The following is a 20,973-nucleotide window of genomic DNA, read 5'->3' as shown; positions in this document are numbered from 1 at the left end:
CTGGTTTCCAAATTCCTGCGTTCAGTGACTTCAGGCAAACGTAGGAGACGCCCTCCCTCCAGCCCTGCGAGGATGCTCTCATTTCTGGAAGAGCAGAAGGGAAAGTCCACCCCTGAGGCCATTGCAGGTGTAACTCTTGTTTCTGTCCCTGGCTGGGACATGGTCCATGCGCACGTGTGCAGGGTCAGTGCATGAGACAGCTTCAGTGTGAGCAGGCGGGAGCGGGATGGGACGTGGGAGGTGGCAGCAGGGAACTGTACATGATTTCTTCAGCTTCATCCCCAGCTCATGGAGGAGGAGGAGGAGGAGGTGGGACCTCCCGGAGAAGGAGCCTGGCACTCAGCTTATTTTCTGGTGAGAGGCATGCTGCCCCCTTGCAAACAACGTGGGGCAGCGCTGCGTCTGCCAGAGCGCTCTGATCCTGACCCAGAGCCGTGTGCCTGCTGGGAGGAGGGACTTGGAGAGACAGGCCTGTCCCCAGGGAGGCATGACCCTGTCTGGCCCCGGGGGCTGCCCAGGGACTGCTTGCCCACTGCACAGCGGCAGGTAATGGAAATTAAGCAGTGTTCAGCACGCTGGGCCTCGTAGAGTTCTCTGTGGGTAGAGCTGGACTTTCTGGCAATTGTTTTTGGGGTGCGCAGGGGGACTTGCTCCTTTGTACAACCTCTGGTGTCTTGCAAGGGCTGTGCTGGTGCCCTGCTGTCCCCTCGATGGGGTGGGCCCTCTCCTCCGGGCTTCCTGCTTGCCTTGCACTTGCAGGAACTTAATATTTTTGAGACCTGGCTGAAATTTGCTGCCAGATTCAAGAGTTATTACCCAAGATAATACTCAAAGTATTACAAAGGTGGAAAGCAACTACAAGCTTTGCAAACATATCTGGCGTGCTTCTTTCATGTCCCGTAGCTTTTCTGATGATGGGAAAGTTTCACCCTTAATCCAGTGGGTGGATTTGGCCACAAGGGTGCTGTGTTCATCAGGTCTAGGCTGAAACTTGTGTTTCTTTGTCAGTGCCAGCCTGACCCAAGGAGAGACAGTAACAGAGACCTTTATACCCAAGCACTCTCCATGTCTGGGTAATGGAGCGCTGCCCAGACACGTCCTGACCCTCACCCATCACTGTGAACCTGCAGCTGCTCCCCTGGGTCCCAAAGCTGACATCTGGGAAGGTGAATATTTCAGAGGTCTCATACATTACTTGTTCTCCTTCCAGAGAGCCCACGGCACCACACTCTCCTTTTCTCCCCATCCTTCCCATCCGATCTTCGTTCCACTTCCCATCCACCCAGCACTCAGGTGAGGTGCTGTGGCCTGAGCGTCAGGCACCTCTGTTGGGTTCGGTTCAGATTATACGTTTCCCCACGAGGCTTTTTTTGTTCTGCATTTCTGAAAATTGTTCCATTTTGGCTTTAAAATATCTCCTTGCCCTAGTTCTTTGACATTTAAAAAGTTATGTTGAAACCAAATTCAACTCTTTGGTACAACAGCTAGGTCCACTGTTTCATTTAGCTTGTCAGAAAGCTCCACGCCAGCTCTCGCACTGGCACAGAACAGAAAGATTCATCTTCCTGCAAAAATGCATTTTCATCCACTGAAATGTCTGGGTGAGAAGAGACAAATGTTTTTGAAGGGATGAAAAAGTTCCATTGCTGCAGAAGTGCCTGGGAGAGACACAGTGCGGTTTGCTCTCTGAGCAGCCGTGTGACCCTCTGCAGCACAGCCAGGCGGGATGGCAGCAGATCCCAGGGTCTCGCGGGGACAACTTAACGGAGAGTCGGCTACAGAGGGCTTTGGACTGAACGTTGTAGTGTTGCATAGGTTGCATGCCTACTGCTCTTTGCAAGGGACTATGAAACCTGCCCAGGGGAGTGTTGCGTGGACCTCATGTGTCTTTCTGTCCTGCATCTGTCAGGAAAATTTAGGAAAACAAGGTCTGGCAAATCCTCCTTTGTATGAGAGCGGTCAGATGGTGGTGGCAGGAATTAGGTACAGACTGCCCGGAGCCTCTGTCTCTGACCTTGAGCCACAAGTGAAAGAGGTGGGAGTGCTGACCTGGTGGTTTTTAAAAACTCTCAGTGGAAATAACCTCAAGCCTCTGGTTCTGTGGAAGAAGGGACTTGTGTGAACTTTCCTCCCCTCTCTTTAGTCAGAGACTCAGAGCTGCGGCATCTGCCAGTCTTTGAATGATGGAGAGTGACCGAAACACTCGGTCACACTGGAAAGGTTTGGAAACCAGATCTGTGATGGCAGCAGAGGTTCCCAACATGATAAATGATAAAAATAAAGAAATTCTCATCTGCTTTGCTGAAGCTGATTGCTGTTTTCTTGCATAAATTCCAGACGCATTCTGACAGAATCCCAACAGCATAATGATGACAAGATCCTTCATCATCAGTTCAAGCTTAATTACAGTTAATCAGTGGTTTGAGCACAGTCAAAATACAGCTATTTGGAAATGTGGAGACTCTCAGGATGAGTGCTTTGGAGGCGGAGGATGGCTCTTCTCTTGGAGTGGGAGAGGGGATGGCAGAGAGAGCAGTGGAGCAAAGCCTGCTGCCCCGTTGCAGCCGTGCAAAATGGGTCGGGATTTGATGTACAGGTTCTGTACATCATGATGTGCGTGAGCTCGTCCTGGTTTCTGGTATGAAGTAGCTTCTGGTAGCATGCGAATGGCACCATCGGTCCTGCAATTTGCTTGCTGCGCTCTGTCCTGCCCCTAACTGTGCCCTGGGGGCTGCCGCAGGATGCGGAACATGGGAAGAGGTGGCCGTGCAGGGTTGCTGACGGACCAGGCTGCGTTGGGAAGGGAGCAGATCCTCCACTGGACAACTCCCAGAGGGCTGATTTTTGCCACAAGATCTTGGCAATTGGTTCAGTGTTTAACTGTTCAGTGTTTTAGTGATTCATTAGTTAATGTTTGTTTTTAAGCAGGAAACAGACAAGATAGAGTTATTAATAATCTCTGGCCTCTCCTTAGAAGCCAGAGGGTTGGTGTTGATAGTAGCCCTTTGTCACACGGATGCCTGCTCACTAGACCTGAGGTGGGGAACTGGGCAGTGGGTTGAGCTGGTGGCCCCTTCTTCTTCCCAGTGAAACCAGTCCCAGCCCCAGGTTCTTACTGGGGACAGATGCAAACACCTGGGTAACGTATGCATTAGGTGTTTCACTGTGTATTTTGTTGTCTCATGTCTACATCCCCTCTTTTGTGAATTTTACCCATCTCTTGGATGGGAACGAGTGGCTGCAGTTATTGCTCTGGGGCACGGGTCTAACAAGCAGTGCCGCAGATGCTGTGGTGCCAAGTCTTTTGTGGCAGTGCAGCAGCAGCGGCTCTGCAGGCTCCAGGCAGCTTTCAGAAATACATGGAAAAATTAAGAAGGAGCAAGACATTTTTCCAGTTTAAATTTGTGCTTCAAACCCCAGTCACTCTATCTGGCAGAGCTGTGGTCGGACGCATGGAGCTGCTCAGAGATGGGATCAGCAAAGTTTGATGGAGTGGAGTCGGCAGAAGAAGGGGATGTGGTTTTGCTGATTATCTGTACTGCGTCTCAAGGGAAACACTTTTTATCCACTTTAAAAACTGTCTGCAGTGCCAGGACAGCGCGCCAGAGCCCTGCGGTAGGTGTTTAAAATAGATGAGCCAAATCACATCCTAAAACTGCCCGTCTCCATTGCCTAAGAAGGTGCCCGATGCAATTAGCTGAACAGAGGGGTCTGCAGTCCCACTGCTGCGGGTCTGCAATGACGTCTCACACCAAAATATTTTGATGATTTGAAGCACTGCCTATTATTAAAGTACACTAAGTGGAAGCCCAGCAGAAAGAGAGACACAGAAACCAGCCTTTAATGTTTGGGGGAAAAGCTGTAGGAAGATTTTGCTTAAATTATTACACCTGTACTTGGCATGGCATTTTGGACACTTCCCACACTCTCCTCTAATTTTACCTCGGTGCATTTTTGCCCCTTTGCCTTGTGAGCAGTGTCAGCGGGGGGGGCAGGACGATGCGGCCGTGGTTTGACTTCCCCTGGGTAGCGGCACTGCAGCCGTCCTTGTGCTTGGAGCCCAGCAAACTCCAGGCATCACTGGTTCCTCCACATATGACAGCACTTAAACACTTAAAAACCTCTCTTTCGTGCTCTCTTCCACTTTTCCAATCAGGATTAAAAATGGTGGTAATCATTAGGGGATTTTGAGACAGCAGAATTTCTTGAGCAGAGGCTGATTTGAATAAATGATATCCTGGGGCATTTCCCTGCAGGGTCTGCAGGTGATGCTGGGCATTGCAAGCAGCTCTGCCTCTGTGGATTTGGCCACCTGAGCAGATCCGACAGCTTCATGCGAACCCACAGTTCTGCTTGACATCCCGTCCCGAGAACACGTGGCTGTTCCTGGATGTTTCCTCCTCTCTCTTCACCCCAGCAGCGCCGTTATTAGCAACAGGAGGGACCTGTCCAAGCCCTGCAGGGATGCCAGCATTGATTCTCCAGTGTAGTGCTCTCCGTTACCGAAGAGGGGCGGGCGGCTGGCCCCTGCCTCCAGGTTTTTGGACCCAGATCCCTGCTTTAATGGCCTTCACGGCAGGAACAACCCCTCTTGTGGGCCCTGAAGCCATCCAGCCCCCTGCCCTGGGAGCCTGAGGGCAGCCCCACATCACCCAGGCTCTGAAGGCAGGGAAGAGGAGGAGCAGCCAGGGGCACCCGTGGGGCAGATGGGAGAGGAGGTTGCCTGGTGCCATGGGGCAGCCACGAGGGAAGACCTGGGCTGAGGTCAAGGGAGACACGAGGAAGGAGCCCTGGCTGAATGCTTCGCGCCTTTGGGGGAAGAGGCTGGGTTGAAGAAGCAGCTTCTGGGGCTCGTCAGCTCCGGGGCTCAGAAATGGGGCTGCCAACCCAGCTGGCCAGCCTAGGGCCATGGGGCGCTGCCTGCCTCCCCTCACCTCCCTCCCAGCCCCATTCTGCTCTCACAGACACTTTCCCAGCACACTCCAGCTCCGGGAGATTTTGGTGGAGCAGGTTTGCTTGCTCCTTCAGCCCCTGAAGCAGAGGTGATGCTCTGCAGCCCTGCCTGGGTGCTGCAGGTGCTGGGCATGGCTTCTGAGCTGCTGGCTCTAAACTTGTGCAGCTTTTTATTTTTCTAATACAGCTTTTGAAAATAATGGGATGAGCAGAAAATCCACTGGGGGCTCAAGACAAGCCCTCAACGCCTTGCTCACAACTGTTTCTCCTGAACCAGCCCCACCATCTAACAAGAGCTTGTTTGTCTGTTTCTTGTAGCAATGTGGACACGGAGAAATTGTGTGGTAAGTATTCCTGCCTCAGAGGGCTTTCTCTCTCGAGGGTCTGTGGTGGGGCTTTGTACATGTCTGACCTGGGCAGGGCTGGGCGGTCAAGTGGCACTGACAGTCCCTGTGCCTGAATCCCAGCAGAGAGGGCATCTGTGGTTTTCCTAAGGGGATGGGACATTTTGTCCCTGGGGATATGAAAGGACTTTTCATTTCAGTCCGGGTGGGAGCGTGACTCTGGAGAGGGACACGAATGCCCCCCTGCAGCACTGGGCTGTGTGTGGGAAGCAGCAGGCGCAGGGAGGCAGGGGTGGAAGCACGTGGGAAGCTCACCGTGGTCTTCTCTTCTGCTTCAGATTATTTCTCGGCATATCTTGGAGAATATAGGAATGTGCTTTCCGCCCTGGAAGCCCTCAACTCTGCGGTCCTGGCAGCCATGGACAAAACCAAGCTGGTAAGGATGGGACCACGGGTGGGTGGCGGGGCAGGCGGGTGCATAACAGAAGCCGTCGTGATCTTAGCTGCTTGCTTAGCATTAAATTTAGGTGTCAGAGGTAGCAAATGTGGTACCTCCCAGATCAGCGGGGTTGCCTGCGTGTGCTTCGGTTGTCTCCATGTGCAGTGAGTGCCACAGCAGCACAGCCTGCAGCATGCCTGGAGGAGGGGGAGCCGAGCAGGAGGGGGAGAAGGGTAGGGCTAGTGCCCTTGTGCTCTGGAGATGTCTTCGGGCTCTCCTTCCTCATAGGGCTCTGGCAGCAGTTGTTTCAACAGCTCCTTGCAGGGTCCTGCCTGGGGACACTGTTTCTGGGAGCATTGCTGATAACCTATGTGTTGCGTCTCTGAGCCAAAGCAAGGTCTTTTCCACAAAGCAGTGTGGTGCGAAATGGGGACTCTGGGGTCAAGCCTGCTCTGGACTGACCCCAGCAGCTTGTGCTCAGCACAGCCTGTGCTCACAGCGACAAAAATTGGCAGGAGTTGCTGTGGTGGGAAGGCTGCTTTGGGAAACGGCGAGGCACTTGGGAGAAGGTAGGAAAGGGTGAAGTTCATTGACTCCTAGCCTTGTGCCGAGTTCATCCCTGCGGTGAATTCTCTCCCTCTCCCTGCAGCTTGTACCGATGGGAGGCAGATCGGAGGCTGCTAATTAGGGCAAGCAGCCTCCTGCTTTGTGAGCTCCCCTGCCTCTGCGTTGGAGGGCAGCGGTCTGCAGTGTGCAGCATCACGGCCTAAATACAGCCATGAAAAAGCAGTGGCCAGTACTGGAAGGCACCCTCTTTGGGGACTAGCAGCCCCCTTTTGCATCCGAAATGTATTAAATGGTTTAGCCGTGTGCTTGGGGCTGATGCTGTTTTACAGCCACGGGAAGGGCCGGCCCTTTCTTTCCCTTTGATGTGGCGGTTCGAAGCTCGGTAAGAAGCAGATGAAGGGCACATCCACGTACACACTGTCCACTGACCTACCGGCCAGGCAGAGAAGCAAAGGGGGACCGGTCCTGCTGTCAGCTTTGCAGTCATCAAAGTGGTGTTTGTGCCTCTGTAGTGTCAGTCATGATCTTGCTCTCTCTTTGAGTTTCCCTCTGGCCAGATCCAGCCTCAGCAGTGTCTCCCTGTACATTGGGAAATTTCATGCCAGGAGAGGGAATCACTTGAAAACGCACCGGGAGAGGGAATCACTTGAAAATGCATTTTCTCTTTGGTTCAGCTGCTTGGCCCCCTTCACAGTTATTAAATGCAAGTCCAGAGGGAGGTAATGAATCCTCCTCAGAGAGCAATGCTTTATTTCAGTTCTTTTCTGTTTTGGTTTTTTTTGGTAATGAATTTGTATATTCATGTATTTCTCCAAAGGACAGCGCAATTACTGTCTGCTTCACGGTGTTGGTACGATGTGTTCATTCACTTAATAGTTTCTGGTGCCACAGGTGTTCCCTGGAAAAGAGAAGCAGGTTTTCCCTGTTGAAACAGATTTTTATGGACTCACTTTTCCACTTGTGTTTGGATCTGCCCGGAGCCAGGGGGCCAGGGCAGCCTGATGTTCACAGCACTGCCATCACCCGGGCAAGGTCTGCGCTGATCCAGGTGCTCTGATCCCAGCACTGAGCTCCTGGGTGCCCCGATGCAGATACTGACCCTCCCGGGAAGCATCTCCCTGTGCTTCCCTGGTCTGCTGGGCGCTGCGCTGGGGAGAAGGCAGGAGAGGGCAATGCTCCAACCCTGTGGTCAGGGCTCTTGCAGAGTTGTGGGAAATCTGCTGCTGCTAGAGGCTTGCAGGGATGGTAAATACTGGGTTCTCACCTGCTGTGACCTGAATATATTCCCGTGTTTGTATTGCCAGAATGGGAATCGATTTTGGGTTATTACAGGATTAGTAGGTTTATTAGGTTGGATTTTAGGCAAAGCTCACACCTCTCTGAGCCAGGGGAGGGGGCAGAGAACAGAGATTTTCCATATTACACATCTGCCCCTCATTTCTGTTGATTCAAACACCTCTAATGCCACCTTGGCTGAGGACGGAGAGCCCCAGTTTGGCAGAGACCACCCTCCTGGAAGAGCCAAATGAAACTTCATCCTGGGGAGCTGCTTTTGCTGGAGATGCAGCTGTGCTGTCTGCTGAGCAAACTGGAAGAGACCTGCCCGCTCCAACGGCCCTCACCGTAAAGCTGTGCTTCCAGAACAGGGCTGTGGGGTCAACAGATGTTGGGGGATCTTAAGTCCCTGCCCATTTTTCCCCAGGCTATATTTAAGAGAGCTTCACGTGACTGCCGAGGAGGCAGTGATACCCGGACCAGCTAGAAAAAGAAGAAGGGGATCTCTGACTTGAGCTGGGTCTCATCAGTTGTCTTAGTTAGGGCATGGTCCATCTCCAGTAGTTCCTTACTTCTGCTGCCACAGGATTGCTCACCCCTGCATCCTCCAGGTACTTACCCCACAGCTGTAAAAAGGCTCATGAAAATACGAGCCCACTTTACAAGTAGGAAAACAGACAGAGAGCACGGGCTGCTTTGTTAGCACAACAAAAGCAGAGCCAGGGAGATGTGCTAGGCTTGCTCAGACCATGCCAGGGCGATGAGCTGCAGGGAGGAGAGAGAGGGAAATGAGGAAACCAAAGCTCGGAGGGAATATGCCGCGGCTCTGTGTTTGGGAGCTGTGATTTGAAGCACTGCCGCCGAAAGCCTTTTTGGTATCGAGGATTCCCACCTCCGCGCGTGCTGTCACGGTCGTTGCGGACCAGGGTGCCCGGACTGGATCAATGGCGTGTCTCAGTGGCTGTCTCCTTGCTGGCAGGCTCCTCGATCTGCTGCCTGCCGCACGCGTTGTCGACTGCAGGATAAACACTGCGATAAAGCATGGGAAACACAAGCCGGGTTTGTCCTTCTCGCTGTGTAAGTGACTGTAATTACTGTAGGAAATAGCGTATGTGTGGGCAGCAAACCTGCTCGTGGTCTTTGTTATGGATCCACAGGTTGGCAGGAGGAAACCAAATCATTAGGGGTTCCTACGTTCCCATCCTTCCTCACTGGGTTGGTAGAAACATGGTAAAGAAAAGATGCCTTTTCAAGAAAAGAGGGTTTTTCTCCAAATTCCGTCATTCCCACTTATATTTGTAAAATATAACTGGTGATAGCTATGCTGCAGTATACTAAATACAGCTTATCCCGTGGCTAAACTTTGCATTTGCAATATAATAGCGTCAGAGTAAGAAGTGAACTGTGGAAACACCTTGGGAAACGGTCTGATATTTCTCACAGGGGACCTGTATGCTGAAATCTTTCCATTCTCCATTTTGCAAACACTGCAAACTAATCTATAAATACCTCTCCAAGTCAGGCGCTCTTATTTCTCCTTTGGCAGGAATTATGCAATCACCTGTTCCACTCTGTCCCGAGCTTAACTATCATCATAAGAAACTAATAAAACCTCTCAAAAGCAGAATTACAGCAGTTCTTGGCAACTTTGGGATTTTCATCTGGGTCAAGGGAGCTGAAATACTAGTCCACGACCCAAAAGCCTTGTCTCATGCTTGCTGAGTTACTTCCTCCGTGACTCCTTTCCATGAGTCTTTGCTATGAGCAGAAAATGATGTGCTCAGTGAAGACAGAGCACATTTTTATTGAGCCTCTATTTACAGAGGGGTTGAACTGCGTGGTGCAACACCTGACAAGAGGGTTTCGCTTGTTTGCCCCCAAGTGAGGAGTGTGAGGCGGGCCGGGCAGCTGAACCAAAGAGAAGGTGTATTTTCAATTGATTCCCTCCCCTGGCATTTTTCCAAGTCAATGCAGAAGGGTGAAACAGCATTCGGGGCTCTCTTGAGAGATGGTTATTTCCATCCTTCTCTCCGGCGCATTCCCCTGGGTGTGCTGTGTTTGACGAGGCGAGAGACGGGAGGCAGCTGGCTCGTCATGTGCAATGCTCACACGAAATACTGACGTGTCCGCATGGGATCCTGCTTTGCCCTTGCAAGGTGGGCTGGGGCGTGCTGGGACCAGGAGGGTGGGGACCCCTCTGCACAGTGAGCTTCAGAGCCGAGTCCCCTCCGAGCACGGCGTGCCCCGGGCTGGTAGTTGGGTTTTGAGGCGTGGCACCCCAGGTTGGTGCCTGTGCCTGCGTATTTGGGGTGCAAGGACTGCACTGGGGCGAGCTGTGGGGCTCAGGGCAGGCTGAACGTGCCCCCCCCCAGCCCTCACGTGGTGTCGGTGGGAGCAGCTGCCTGCTCCTGCGATAAAACTCCAACCACCGACATCATCCACAGAGGACATCAGGATTAGGCCATCCTCAGGATGAAAGTTGAGAGGATGGGGAGTGCTGGGAGGCTGGCTTGACGCCGGGGCTTCTCCCAGCACCTGGCCCTTTGAAGGGGAGTGATGCGGCTGGGGAGAAGCATCCGGCCCCCGTGCAAGGGGAAGCGTCCATATGCCAAGGCTGTGGGGGCCACAGCCAGCCCTGGCGGGGGGCTGGGGAGGATGCATCGGAGATGGGAGTGCACCTCATTAAGCGGGTCCACGCGGCTGCGGAGGCTGCTTGCTGTGGGAAGTGCCCTCTGTGCAGAAAGAGGGGTGACAGCGTTTGGATTTGGACCAACTCCCAAAATGAAACAGACTGTGCCCGGCCATGCGGTGGGTGAATAATGTATCCCTTCCGCTGCGCCCCGGTGGGGACTCGGTCAATTAGTATTCTTCACCTTTCTTTCTCAGGCTTGTCATGGGGAGGTTTGGATGTCGGTCGTTCCCCTGTAAGCAGGGGATGCGTGTCTGGGCTGGTGGGAGCTGAGCAAGCACAGAGGAGCGGCGCTGGTGGGGATTTCGGTGCCTGCACCCCTTGGGAGTGAGGGGGTGAAGGAGTGGGCAGGGGGGGCGGCAGGGTCCCTGCCTGGGGTCCCCAGCCCCATGCTCTCCATCCTCTGGGGCCGTGGGGAGGGAAGGCTTGTGGGAGCAGGTGGGATGCTTGGCTGGGGAAAGCCCGGAGATGCAGAGCTGGAGCTCAGCTTCCCGTGGCCACATCGGATTGGCTTTGCTGCCATCCTCTTCCTCTGGCAGAGAAATGAGGTTCATTTTCAAGCATGGATGAAAACCCACTGGCAGCACAGCCGCTGGGCAGAGGGCTCTGCTCGCCCAAGCTGGTGGGGGGTGTGGGGAGTGGCTGTGGCCGTCCTTTGCCCACTCCAGCACAAGCCCAGGGCAGTGCTCGGTAGATGAGCATCCTCTCCACTTACCTTCCCCTCCTAGCCAGCTGCAGCTGTGCCAGCAGCCCCAGGCGGACGCAGCTCTGGGACGGGGCTGGTGGCTCGGCTGTGGCGCAGATGAACCAGAAAACCATGTGGGGCTCAGGACCCTCCCCGCTGCCCCCCCTCCTCAACAGATTTTTTGACACCAGCATCAGAAGGGTTATGTTCCCATGCTTTTGTGCAGAGCTTCTGGAATTCAGGATCCTCAGTTCTCCTGTGTGTTGGAGAGAAACAGTAGGAATTGGAGATATTTGACCTGAGTAATGTGGTAGCATTGCTGGACTCTATTTTGGACATGAAAGAGGGAGTTCACGGTGCTCGGGGGGGTGAAGGCAGCCTGGCTCCTGGTCTGTGCTGCAGCCTTGGGGTGCATGAGGACACCACGGGGAAGGCAGAGGTGACTCTGGTCCAGTCTGTCTCCTCATCTTGTCAAGGAAAGGGCTTGACCTCTCCTGGTGGATGCTCCTGTGGAGCAACCAGCCCACCTGCATTATGTGGAGACTCCTTCCTTGACCTCCCACTGCCAGTCCAGTCTCTCTTAATGCTCACGGTGATGTCCCGTGGTTTCTGTGTCCCTTGAGGAGCTGGGCACAGGGGCTGGCCATGGGGAAAGGAGTCTGCTATGACAGCTGGGCAGTGCTTCCCAGTTGCTTCTCCCATGCAACCTCTGATCCTTTTCTAATCGTCTGCTAAGCCGAGTCAGTTCACTAAAGCAGCAGCAAAGCCAGGTGAGTGCTTTTCTGCCTGTTCAGTGAGCTGAATCGGCTCCCTGAAGCACCAAATGACCTTTATACCAAAATTACAAAGAGCGAATTCAGTTCCCTGGTTTTCACCAGCTCATCCTCCGTACCCAGTGCTGAGCCGCTTCAGTGCCAAGATCAGAAATCACCTCCCATAGTAAAGTTGCTGCAGTGCAGGCGCTGTGTGGACCTTCTCCTCCTCAGTTTGTTCCTCCCACCCCTGTGGCTCCCCATGGACCTCGGGGGTCCTGCTGCACTGACTGCTGGAAGGAGCTTTCCTGCCTGCTGGAGCAGCTCCCTTCCCCATTCTGGCAGCTGCAGGCAGTGCGTTCAAAAAGGACAGCTTTGCTGCAGTGCTCTAGATGTGCACAGCCTCCAGCCTGGAGCGCTGGGGCTCGGCTGTCAACTGGCTATACCCACACAGTCGGCATGTCCTGAATTCACAGCACAAGCCACGGTTGTGTTGTCAGCCTGATCGGACACATGCTTATTAGAGTGATGGCGGATAGGCACAGAAATAACCCGGAGCGTAAATGAAAAGCAGTTTACTTCTTTCAGAGTGTTTGAATTGACTTCACACTCCTACAGCAGCGCAGGAGCTGGCCCTTGGTCACCACCACTGCCGCAGCTCTGCCCTGAGCAAGGCGGTGTTTCGGAGACCCTCCTCCTGCAGCAGGAGCTATGCCCCACCAGTGGGATGCTTTGAATGCATGGTCGTCGTCTGCCTACTGGAATATCTTGTGGACGTACCCAGCACCATGCTCCTGGTACTTGCCCTTTGACATCCACGCGTGCTGGAAGGATGTGAGCGATGCTGCCATCGAGCCCCCTGCCCAGGCTGCTGTGCCCCTCTCCGGGCTTGCCAGGACCTGAATCTGGCAGCCCGTGCTGTGGAACAGGGCGTTCAACTCTAAGCAGATCCTCTCGGGAAAGCCAGGAAACATCGAGGAGCCGCCTGACAGCACAATGTTACCTACTGTGTCCCTCCTGGCATGGTCGGGTACTTTCTGGAGGCTCTGCAAGGCCAAGTGGTGGAGCCCTGGGGAGCTTTGGTGGAGTAGCTTTGGTTGGAAGAGCGGCTCCGGGCAGCAGAACCGTTCCTTGTCCAGGGTTATCCAGTGCCCGTCGGGGGCCTGAAATCTGGCTGGATGATGGTAACCTTGGTTGTGGAGGTCTCCTTCGTAGTCCATGGAGACATAACAGCATTGCTTCTTCAGCTGAATCACTGTCGTCTTCTTCAAGGCCTTCAGCACTGAGGGCTCGTTGGGGCTCTCCATCAGCAGGCTGTGCAGGTAGCTGGAGAGGAAGCCACCAGCCACCCCGAGGCGGTAGGTGGCCTCCCTCCAGGTCTGGCCCAGGCAGACAGAGGTGACATGGGACACTCCTGCCCCAACCTCCAGGGCAAGACCGGTCACTCTGCCGTAGGCGCAGAGGGAGAGAAACCCGGTGTTAGCGATGTGCAGGGCTGGCACCCCGAAGCTCTCGAAAAGCACCTCCGCCAGCTTTTCCCTGTTGGTGGAGGGGCAAGAAGGGCAGTCGGCCACGAGCACGGGCTGTTCTTCTGGGAGGACTTTCAGGCCACAGAAGAAGAGGTGGCTCCACAGGTTTTCCATGCCGTCCCAGTCCTCAATGATGCCGTGCTTGAGTGGGTAAGTCCTGGGTGCTACAGCGAAGCCCTCCGTGCTTTCAGCAGTAGTGGGATGCCGCTGGGTCTCCCACGTTGTGCCTGTGCTGCAGGGATGCAGCGACACAGTCCTTAGCACAAACTTGGGCTTCTTCTGGCCTGCAAAGCCTGCCCGGGTGAAGCTGCTGCCATTGTCTATGATGACTGCAGGCTTTGGCATGACTGGCACCCCTGAGGGACGCTGGGCAGGGAGGAAGAGACTCACCCTGCAGTGGAACAAGAGAAGTCTCGTGTGGGCAAACCAGGCCAGGTACCTGCTCTGCAAGGGAGACTGCAGCTCAGCCCCAGCGGAGGACAACTGTGCCTGCCCTAGAAGTGTTTGTCTCTGGGTTTGTGCCTCAGCCTTTCCTCCTGTATCCTTGCTCCCTGCCTCGCTGAGCATCCTTCCTTGGGTACCTCGTCTCCATCCCTGGGGGCTGGAGATTTGCCCCAGGCCCTTGGGTCATCTAACAGTGCAAGGACAAAACTCCAGGTGGTTTTAAGGAAGCAAGTGAAAACTGGATGGGAAAGTAGTGTGATTGGACCAGGCTGCAGGGAATGGTGCTGCCAGCAGAACCCATAGCACGTGGAAAGGAGCCATGCTCTGGGCTGCGGCTGTTCATTGCACCTAGATTTTTGCCCAAGAGGATCTGTGGTCACAGCTGGCAAAGGAAGGAGGGAGTTTGGGGTGCCTCTGTGTGTGTCCAGGCACTTCCCCAGCTCTCCAGGCTTCTCAGACCTGCTCCTGGGGCATGGCGTGCATCTTGACCTACTGTTTGGGTGCCCTCTGGGCCAGCTTGCCTTCTTGCCAGGATGCACGGTGACCCCTTCATTCTCCCCAGCGCTTCCTGCATGCCCCCCGGACCCGCCTCTACATGCCCCCAGCACTAACACCCGTGGTGTGCACATTGCATGTCAGACCAGGGAGGAGAGTGGTGGGGAAAGGGCACACAGCCCTGCGTTCCTGCTGGACACCCCTCCGGCACCGTAGGGCAGATTGGCCGGGACTTGCAGCCAGACGCAGCCATCCTCCCGGCAGCTGTCACTCGTGCTCTGTGGGTGACGTGGGGCTGGGATGTGGGGCGGCCCTCGCGCAAGAGCAAGTCAGCAGGAAGAGCCGTGAGCAGGCGTGCGTTAGAAATTCAGCAGGGATCTCTTCCCGTTGGAGCTGAGAGGCTCGGCGCTGTCCTCCCGGGGAGAGAGGGCGCGAAACCAGCCCACTGCCCCATCCTGCCAGTGGTGGGGTGCTCCCTGGAAGGGGCTGCCTGTGCCCGGGGGGTTGCTGCAGGCTCTCCTTCGCTTGCCCCAAAGTCTCTGCCCCGCCAGCCTTGTCCCAAGAGCACTGGTGCAAGCGGAGCAGTGTGTGAACCGTTGGGTGCAGCAAGGGATGCTCTGCCTGCCCCAGAGCCCTCCCCAGAGCTGGGGGCTATTTCTGCAAGTGGCCTTTACCTTAGGGCTTGGGGGTGTCCATCTGTGGTCCCCCACGGCTCCCAGGGACTGTGCCAGCCGGGGGCTGTGGGTGCTGGGGCCGGGGTGGGGGGGTCACGCCATGTATTCCCTGCTGTGACCTCACAGGTGTGCAGCCAGAGGATGCTTTTGTCCTACAGTGTTGTCGTTTCCTACGATGCCTAAAAATATGGTTGGAATCTACCCCGTTGGGTTTATTTAAGGGCCAACCCCTTCCAGATGCAGCTCTGCTCCCCCCCGTGCAGAGCCGGGGGCATCCGACAGATCCTCTCCCTTTTCCCATAGAGGTACGAGACCTCCTCGAAGATGGAGCAGTTCCTGACCCGCTTCCTGCTGCGGGAAACCATGCACCAGCTGCAGTCCCTGCAGGCCTCACTGGAGTGTGCCGTGGACACCGTGGAGGAGCAGGCAGGACAGGAGAGGTAATGGGGTGGGAAATGCCCGTCCTCCCCCTCTCCCCACCACCGCTCGTGGGGGTTGCGGCATGGGGCAGGACTCCTGGGTTCCCCTGGGGGGCACATCTGGGAACAGGATCTGCCCTTTCCAAGCCTCCTGTGGAGCTGACCCATATAGTGAACGACTCCAGCCCCACCTTTGCATTTTATTCTTTCAGAAAGGACATAAAGAAATCTGAGACCTTGGTTGGCCTGAGGTCAGGGAGACGATGCGGGCGCAGAGGACAGAAGAACGTCTGTCTGTCTCCGACGGATCCCTATTCCGGGATGCTAACGACAGGTATCCACAGCCCGGCCGTCCCTCGGGTTGCTGTCTCTGCCCCTGCCCCACTGGAGCCTGGAGTGGGTGTGGGAGCAGCAGCATGGGACAGCGGGGGCTTGTCCAGGACAGAGCCTGGACCATTGCACCCAGACGCCAGCTGGACCTTCTGTGGGATGTTGTATCTCTTGAGTAGCGGGAAAAGTTTCAGGAGAAAACCAAATCAGTTTGTGGTTTAAATCAGAGGTCTTGAAGCTTTTGTGGTTTTCTGAGTCTTAAGCAAGCTTTTGCTGTGATAAAAGCAAGCTTTTTCGGTGATGGCTCTCTGCCCTTCCCCACGCAGGCGTTTGTGTCGAAGACAACAGCCAGTGGATGGCACAGATCAACAGGCTCCAGCAGCTCATCGAGAAGCTGGAGTGCAAGGTGCGTGGCAGAGGGAAGGCAGGCTGGGGGTTGCACCGCACCTTGGGGCTGGCGCTGGGACCTCTCCCTGTGCCAACAGCCCTGGTATTTGGTCCTGGCATCGTCCCAGAGCTGCACCCATTCACCAGATCCGGACTCACAAGGCTGCTCATCCCTTGCTGTCTCCAAAGTCCCCCTTCTCCCCTCAGCTCAGCTGACCCTCCCCTGGCTTCTCCGTGGTCCGTGCTGATCTGACAAGTCAGTCTGGACCTACTGAGCCCCACAGATGTGCAGGTCACGTCCCTTTTCTCCCCTGGGTACCTGAAGGAACGTCCCCAGAGCGGTACCCGTCTGTCACGCTGAGCTGGGCTGGGCTGCGGGTTACTGCCACGTTTTATCTTGTTGCAAAGTTCTCCCAGTAACGATTTTTCCTGTGGTGTTAAATGCAGAGCCCGCGCCTGGAGCCGCTGAAGGAGGAAGCGATGTGCAAAGGAAGAGATGCAGTAAGTCCCTGCTTGTTGTTTGCAGGTAACCCCGTAGTGTGCACAGATCCCCTCTCTCGCACACGTGTGTGCTCGCGCAGCCCCTGGGCCCTGAGACTGGAGTCACCTGGGTGAGCTGCTGGCTTTGGTCTGGCGGGAGGTCTGCTGCACGGCCATGTAGCGGATGGGAGTCAGAGCTGTGAGCCCGGCGTGGGACCATCCACAGGGCAAATACAACTCCATCAGGTCCATGAAAGCCCAGGGCAGTGCCCACGGCCAGCCCAGAGGAAGGCAACACTCTGCTTGTGGGTGCCCAAATCCCCCAGGTTTGCTCCGAGCGCCTGCAGACCATGCAGAGCCCCAGTGGAGGGGTCCCGAGGCCCCTTTCTGCTGGGGGAAGGACACAGGGAACTGCAGCAGCCCCAAAGCAGGACCCCGCTACCGGGGGATGGAGGCATCTCCTGTTGGTGCGGTCCTCGTTGTAAAGGCAACCTGCCCAGGTAGGAAGAAGCCACTTTATGTTGGCTTTGTCCCCAGCATTGTGGTGCCAGCCACTTCTTGCGGCTTCCCCTGTGGTGCTGTGCTTGCTCGGTACTGCCTTGTCCCGCAGCTGGGTGGGAGCAGGGAGGGCAGGAGGGGCAGATTAGTCCCTGATGCTGCTCGTCCGCTGTCCCTTCGCAGCACATCCTGGTGGCAAAGAGGCAGATCTCGGTGGCGACGAGCAGCATTGAGGAGTTTCGCCAGGCGTTCAGGTCCTACACGGAGGTCACCGCCGGGCAGAGCAGCTGCCTGCAGTAAGTGTGGCGGGTGGTGGGGCTGTTCGTGGCATGGCTCGCCCAGAAACAAGGGCTTTTAACACATCACCCTTGGGGGATAAAAGGGTTTTTTTGCAGAGTATTTTGTGTGCCGGTCGGCGCATGGGTGGGCTTGGCATGCGGAGGTTTGACCTCGCAGAGAGGATGCGACAGTGTCACAGCTGCAGCGGTGTCTCTGCCTGTGGTACCGTCCCATCTCCTGCGGCAGGTTCCCCCAGCAAGAACCACTTGTCAGCGTCTGGCAAGGACGAGGCTGTTTTTTATGCTAGCACAAATGGCTGTGGCATGCACATGTAAGAGAAAGCGTGCATTCCTCCAGCACTGAAGGACTTGAAAGTAATGGAGAAAAAGTCAAGGGGAGAGCTCATGTCACAGCATTGCCTTATGTAAAGTGCGTGCAGCGCTGGTGGGAGGCGGCCGTGAACACCTGAAGCTAACCCCCACATGAGACCAAGGCTCTGCCCCCCAGCACTGCTCCGGAGCTCCAAACAGAGCTGAGGACGGAGCCCAGGTCTGGCTTCAGTGACACGCCGCTGCCAGCGTGTCCCTGGAGATTGCACAGCTGCTCTTTGAGAGGCGCTTTCCTTCTCCCATGGGAGATTGCAAGCTGCTTTCAGCGGGAAATGTTCGTGCTGTTCCCATTTAAAGTGTCATTTTTCAGCTCTTCAGTTCCAACAGCACAAAATTGCATTTTCAGTCCAAACAAAAGGAAGATACTTGTTTTGACACAAGTGGCAGAGAGAGTGGTATTTTTTTTCTTTGGAATTGATGGACTTTTCTGTCATGAGAACTATTAGTGTAGACAACTGGGTAGCGTTGCATGGGCAGGCTCTCCACGTGAGTGGAAAGCTGGAGCGAAGCCCGGGGAGACTCTGCTGTCCTGGTTCACGCCAGGGAATTGCAGAGCGTAGGGGGACGCAGCCTCCAAGCTGCCGGGGGACTTGCTTTGCTCTCCCCCCCAGGGCTTGGTCCCTTCCTGCAGCCCTTAGCAGCAGCTGGAAGAAACGTTCACCGTCAGCTGGAATTAATGATGCTGCAGCCAAGTGCAGATGGTTCCCCAGGCCCTGCACCCTGAGCTTTGCTCTCTTGCCTCCCTGTTGCTTCCCCCTCCATCTTCCCACGGACTGGAGAAAGCCCCAGCCTGTTCCTCCGGCAGGAGGAAGCGTGGGAAGCATCACCTGGCGAAACAGCATCACTTCGGGGGGCAGCACGCTGTGGTTTTATGCTGTGATCTCAGCTCCTTGCACTTGTGCGTCAGTTTCTCTCCATGTGAGGGGCAAGGGATGACACACGCCTACTCCAAAGGACTGGGAGGATGAGCTCCTTCGTCAGGCTGTGTGCTGCAGTGCTAGGGACGCGCTAAGAAATACTTAATAAAACACTTAACACGCTGGTTTCTGGGTAGCAGCAAGGACCAGCTTAATAGCTGTAAAGCTCCTCTGCTGCCTGGCTGCAGGAACTGCGAAGCATGAAGGGTTTGGGTTCGGGATCCCCTGGAGCCATGTGCCAGCCCCAGCAGCCACAAATTGTGGATGCATCCAAACTGCTCTTTGGAAGCCTCATGGTGAGGCTTGTGTGCAGACCTGTGCTGCTCGTTCCCGGTCCTGGCGGGACCGACGTGGCCGCACCGTGCCAGCTTGCCAGGCCCCGTCTCAGGGTCGCTCCTGTCCCCGCAGCGTGTCTGCCTGCAAGCTGACGGACGAGGCCTGCTTCATCCTTTACGAGTTCTGGCAGGACGTGACTTCGTGGAGAAGGTTGTAGACTTTCTGTGTGCGTGGCTGGGTCTGGATGCTCTGGGTGGGGGGGCTGAAGGGGATTCCTCTCGTGGCTCCACCAGGAGGCTGCTGCTCCCCCTCCTTGCGCAGCCTGTCCTGCCGCTGACTGCTCAGCCCAGTGCACCCCTGGGGCCGTCTGCAGCGGAAGGGGATGAACACCCTGATAAAGGATTTGGGGAGCAGGGCAGGAGTGGATGTCCTGCTCCGGGCGGTGCAAAAGCAGCCCTGTCCCCTGTGCGTGGGCAGGGATCCCGGTGCACAGCCACTCTCCTGCAACCACGAGGCACGCACAAGCCCTGCACCCTCCTGACCCTGCACACCATTTTACAGCCACTTGCAGTCCAGCTGCAGCAAGACTTTCCAGCGGGCCATCATCAGCTTGCTGGAGTCCCCAGAGCTGCTGACCACCATGCTCTTCCCAGGTGAGGGGGCCGTGCGGCTGGCTTGGGGGGGCTGCGGGATCCCCACAGTCCCACGTTCCTGCTCCGGGCGTTCTGCAGAGGGTAGGAGCAGTGCGGGGAACAGGTGCCTTGGCTCCCTCCAGAGCAGAAGATTGGCCTGGGGGTGACCTAAACTGTGTTTATCAAACCAGGGTGAGACCTGTTTCCTTGGCAGGTTTGGTTGTGTGTGCTGGGCAGCGCTGCGGGGCCTCTCCCCTGCCTGGGGGATGCTCTCCAGCCGAGACAGCCAAGCAGCTGGGGGCACTTCCCGGGTAGCAGATAAGCTGAGCCCCATCTTGAACATGCCTGATGCCTCATTTTCTTTTTTAATTTTTTTTTTCACCTGAGCCCTGAACCTGCTCTGCGAAGCACTGGCCCTCCTGGGTCAGTCCCAGTGGCTGCCTCCAGGTTTACAGCTCAGTGGTGCTGAGGCAGGGGAGAGACCAGCTCAGGGAAAACGCACGTTCCCCACGGTACCGGTAGAAATCTGACCAAGACGTGAGGATCTGGGAGAGCTTGGTGACAGATAAGACCAAATTAAGCCCCAGTTTGCTATCACTTTCGGGTCTTGTACAGAATAACATGAAACACAGATTAATTTGGACTAAATTCCACACTGGTGGTGCTCCTCCTGACCTGCCAGTCCCGCTGACCACATTCCCAGTGCTCCCCTGCAGAAGTCACCGCAGCTCAAGCGGATCACCCATCTCCAGGCCGTGCCGTGGCCACGCTCCCCACCCCGGGGTGGTGGCTGCTTTAGAGCCAGGTACCAGGGACCTGCAGAAAAGCCTCAGCTGCCCCCGAGCAGGGCCCGACCCCCGTCTCTGCCACCCCTAATCCCCCTCCTCAGTTTAACACTGACTGTACATCCCTGACCCCTTCCCCTCTCTCTCCCCCCAGCCTCCTGGTGGATCATGAACAACAACTGACCCTGGGCAGCCGCTTTCAGGACGCCGTCGGCATACAGAAGGATGCGGAGCCCTCAGCACAGCCGTCGCCTTCCCTCGTGTTTGTCACCTCCCTGTCCCTCATCCCTTCCTGCAGTCTGGCAGAGGCTACCAGCCCATGGTCCCTGGCAGTGTTTTACCCTTTTCCTCTTTTCATGTTAATTTATTTATTCCCCCCCCCCCCAAGACAGTCTCCGTGATGCCCGGGGCGGGGGAGCGGGGCATTCCCAGCAGCGCCTGTGGGAGCCGTGTTTGAGGGTGGCAGCCTGGCCCCTGGGGGAGCACTGGTCTGGTTGCTGCGTCCCGGCAGCCCTCAGCTCCTTTTGCACCCCTCTTCTTCCCCATGCTCCTCTTCCTCCTGGCTCTGAGGACAGGCCGAGGATCTACAGGGTGCTGGGACAGGCTGGGGGACATGGCTCCGGCGAGCTGTGGCATCCCCGTGCCTGGCCCGCCAGAGCCACCCTGGGCCAGCAGTGGCTCTGCCCAGGGAGCCGGGCCGCCTCGTGTGGATTGTGAATAGCGTTTTATAGGAAA

General features: G+C 55.9%; 2 protein-coding genes across 2 annotated transcripts in view; one reads left to right on the top strand and one right to left on the bottom strand.

The window, feature by feature from the left end:
* The window catches only part of NECAB3 (N-terminal EF-hand calcium binding protein 3), a 28,533-nt gene extending 7,955 nt beyond the window's left edge, over positions 1–20,578 (top strand). Inside the window, exons 4-13 of the mRNA XM_076352448.1 lie at positions 5,272–5,297; positions 5,636–5,733; positions 15,150–15,286; positions 15,478–15,599; positions 15,922–16,001; positions 16,430–16,483; positions 17,144–17,256; positions 18,954–19,031; positions 19,383–19,474; positions 20,393–20,578. Of these exons, the coding sequence (XP_076208563.1) occupies positions 5,272–5,297; positions 5,636–5,733; positions 15,150–15,286; positions 15,478–15,599; positions 15,922–16,001; positions 16,430–16,483; positions 17,144–17,256; positions 18,954–19,031; positions 19,383–19,474; positions 20,393–20,421 (829 nt within the window). The 3' untranslated portion in view covers positions 20,422–20,578. The remainder of the gene's footprint in view (positions 1–5,271; positions 5,298–5,635; positions 5,734–15,149; positions 15,287–15,477; positions 15,600–15,921; positions 16,002–16,429; positions 16,484–17,143; positions 17,257–18,953; positions 19,032–19,382; positions 19,475–20,392) is intronic.
* ACTL10 (actin like 10) lies at positions 12,460–13,578 on the bottom strand. The gene has a single exon (XM_076352185.1). It carries the CDS (start codon positions 13,576–13,578, stop codon positions 12,460–12,462), a length of 1,119 nt encoding a protein of 372 aa, XP_076208300.1.
* Positions 20,579–20,973: the final 395 nt, after the last annotated feature.

This window comes from Aptenodytes patagonicus, chromosome 14 (genome assembly GCF_965638725.1).
Source record: "Aptenodytes patagonicus chromosome 14, bAptPat1.pri.cur, whole genome shotgun sequence".
Taxonomy (NCBI): Eukaryota; Metazoa; Chordata; class Aves; order Sphenisciformes; family Spheniscidae; genus Aptenodytes; species Aptenodytes patagonicus.
This window is presented reverse-complemented; position numbering and strand designations above follow the sequence as displayed.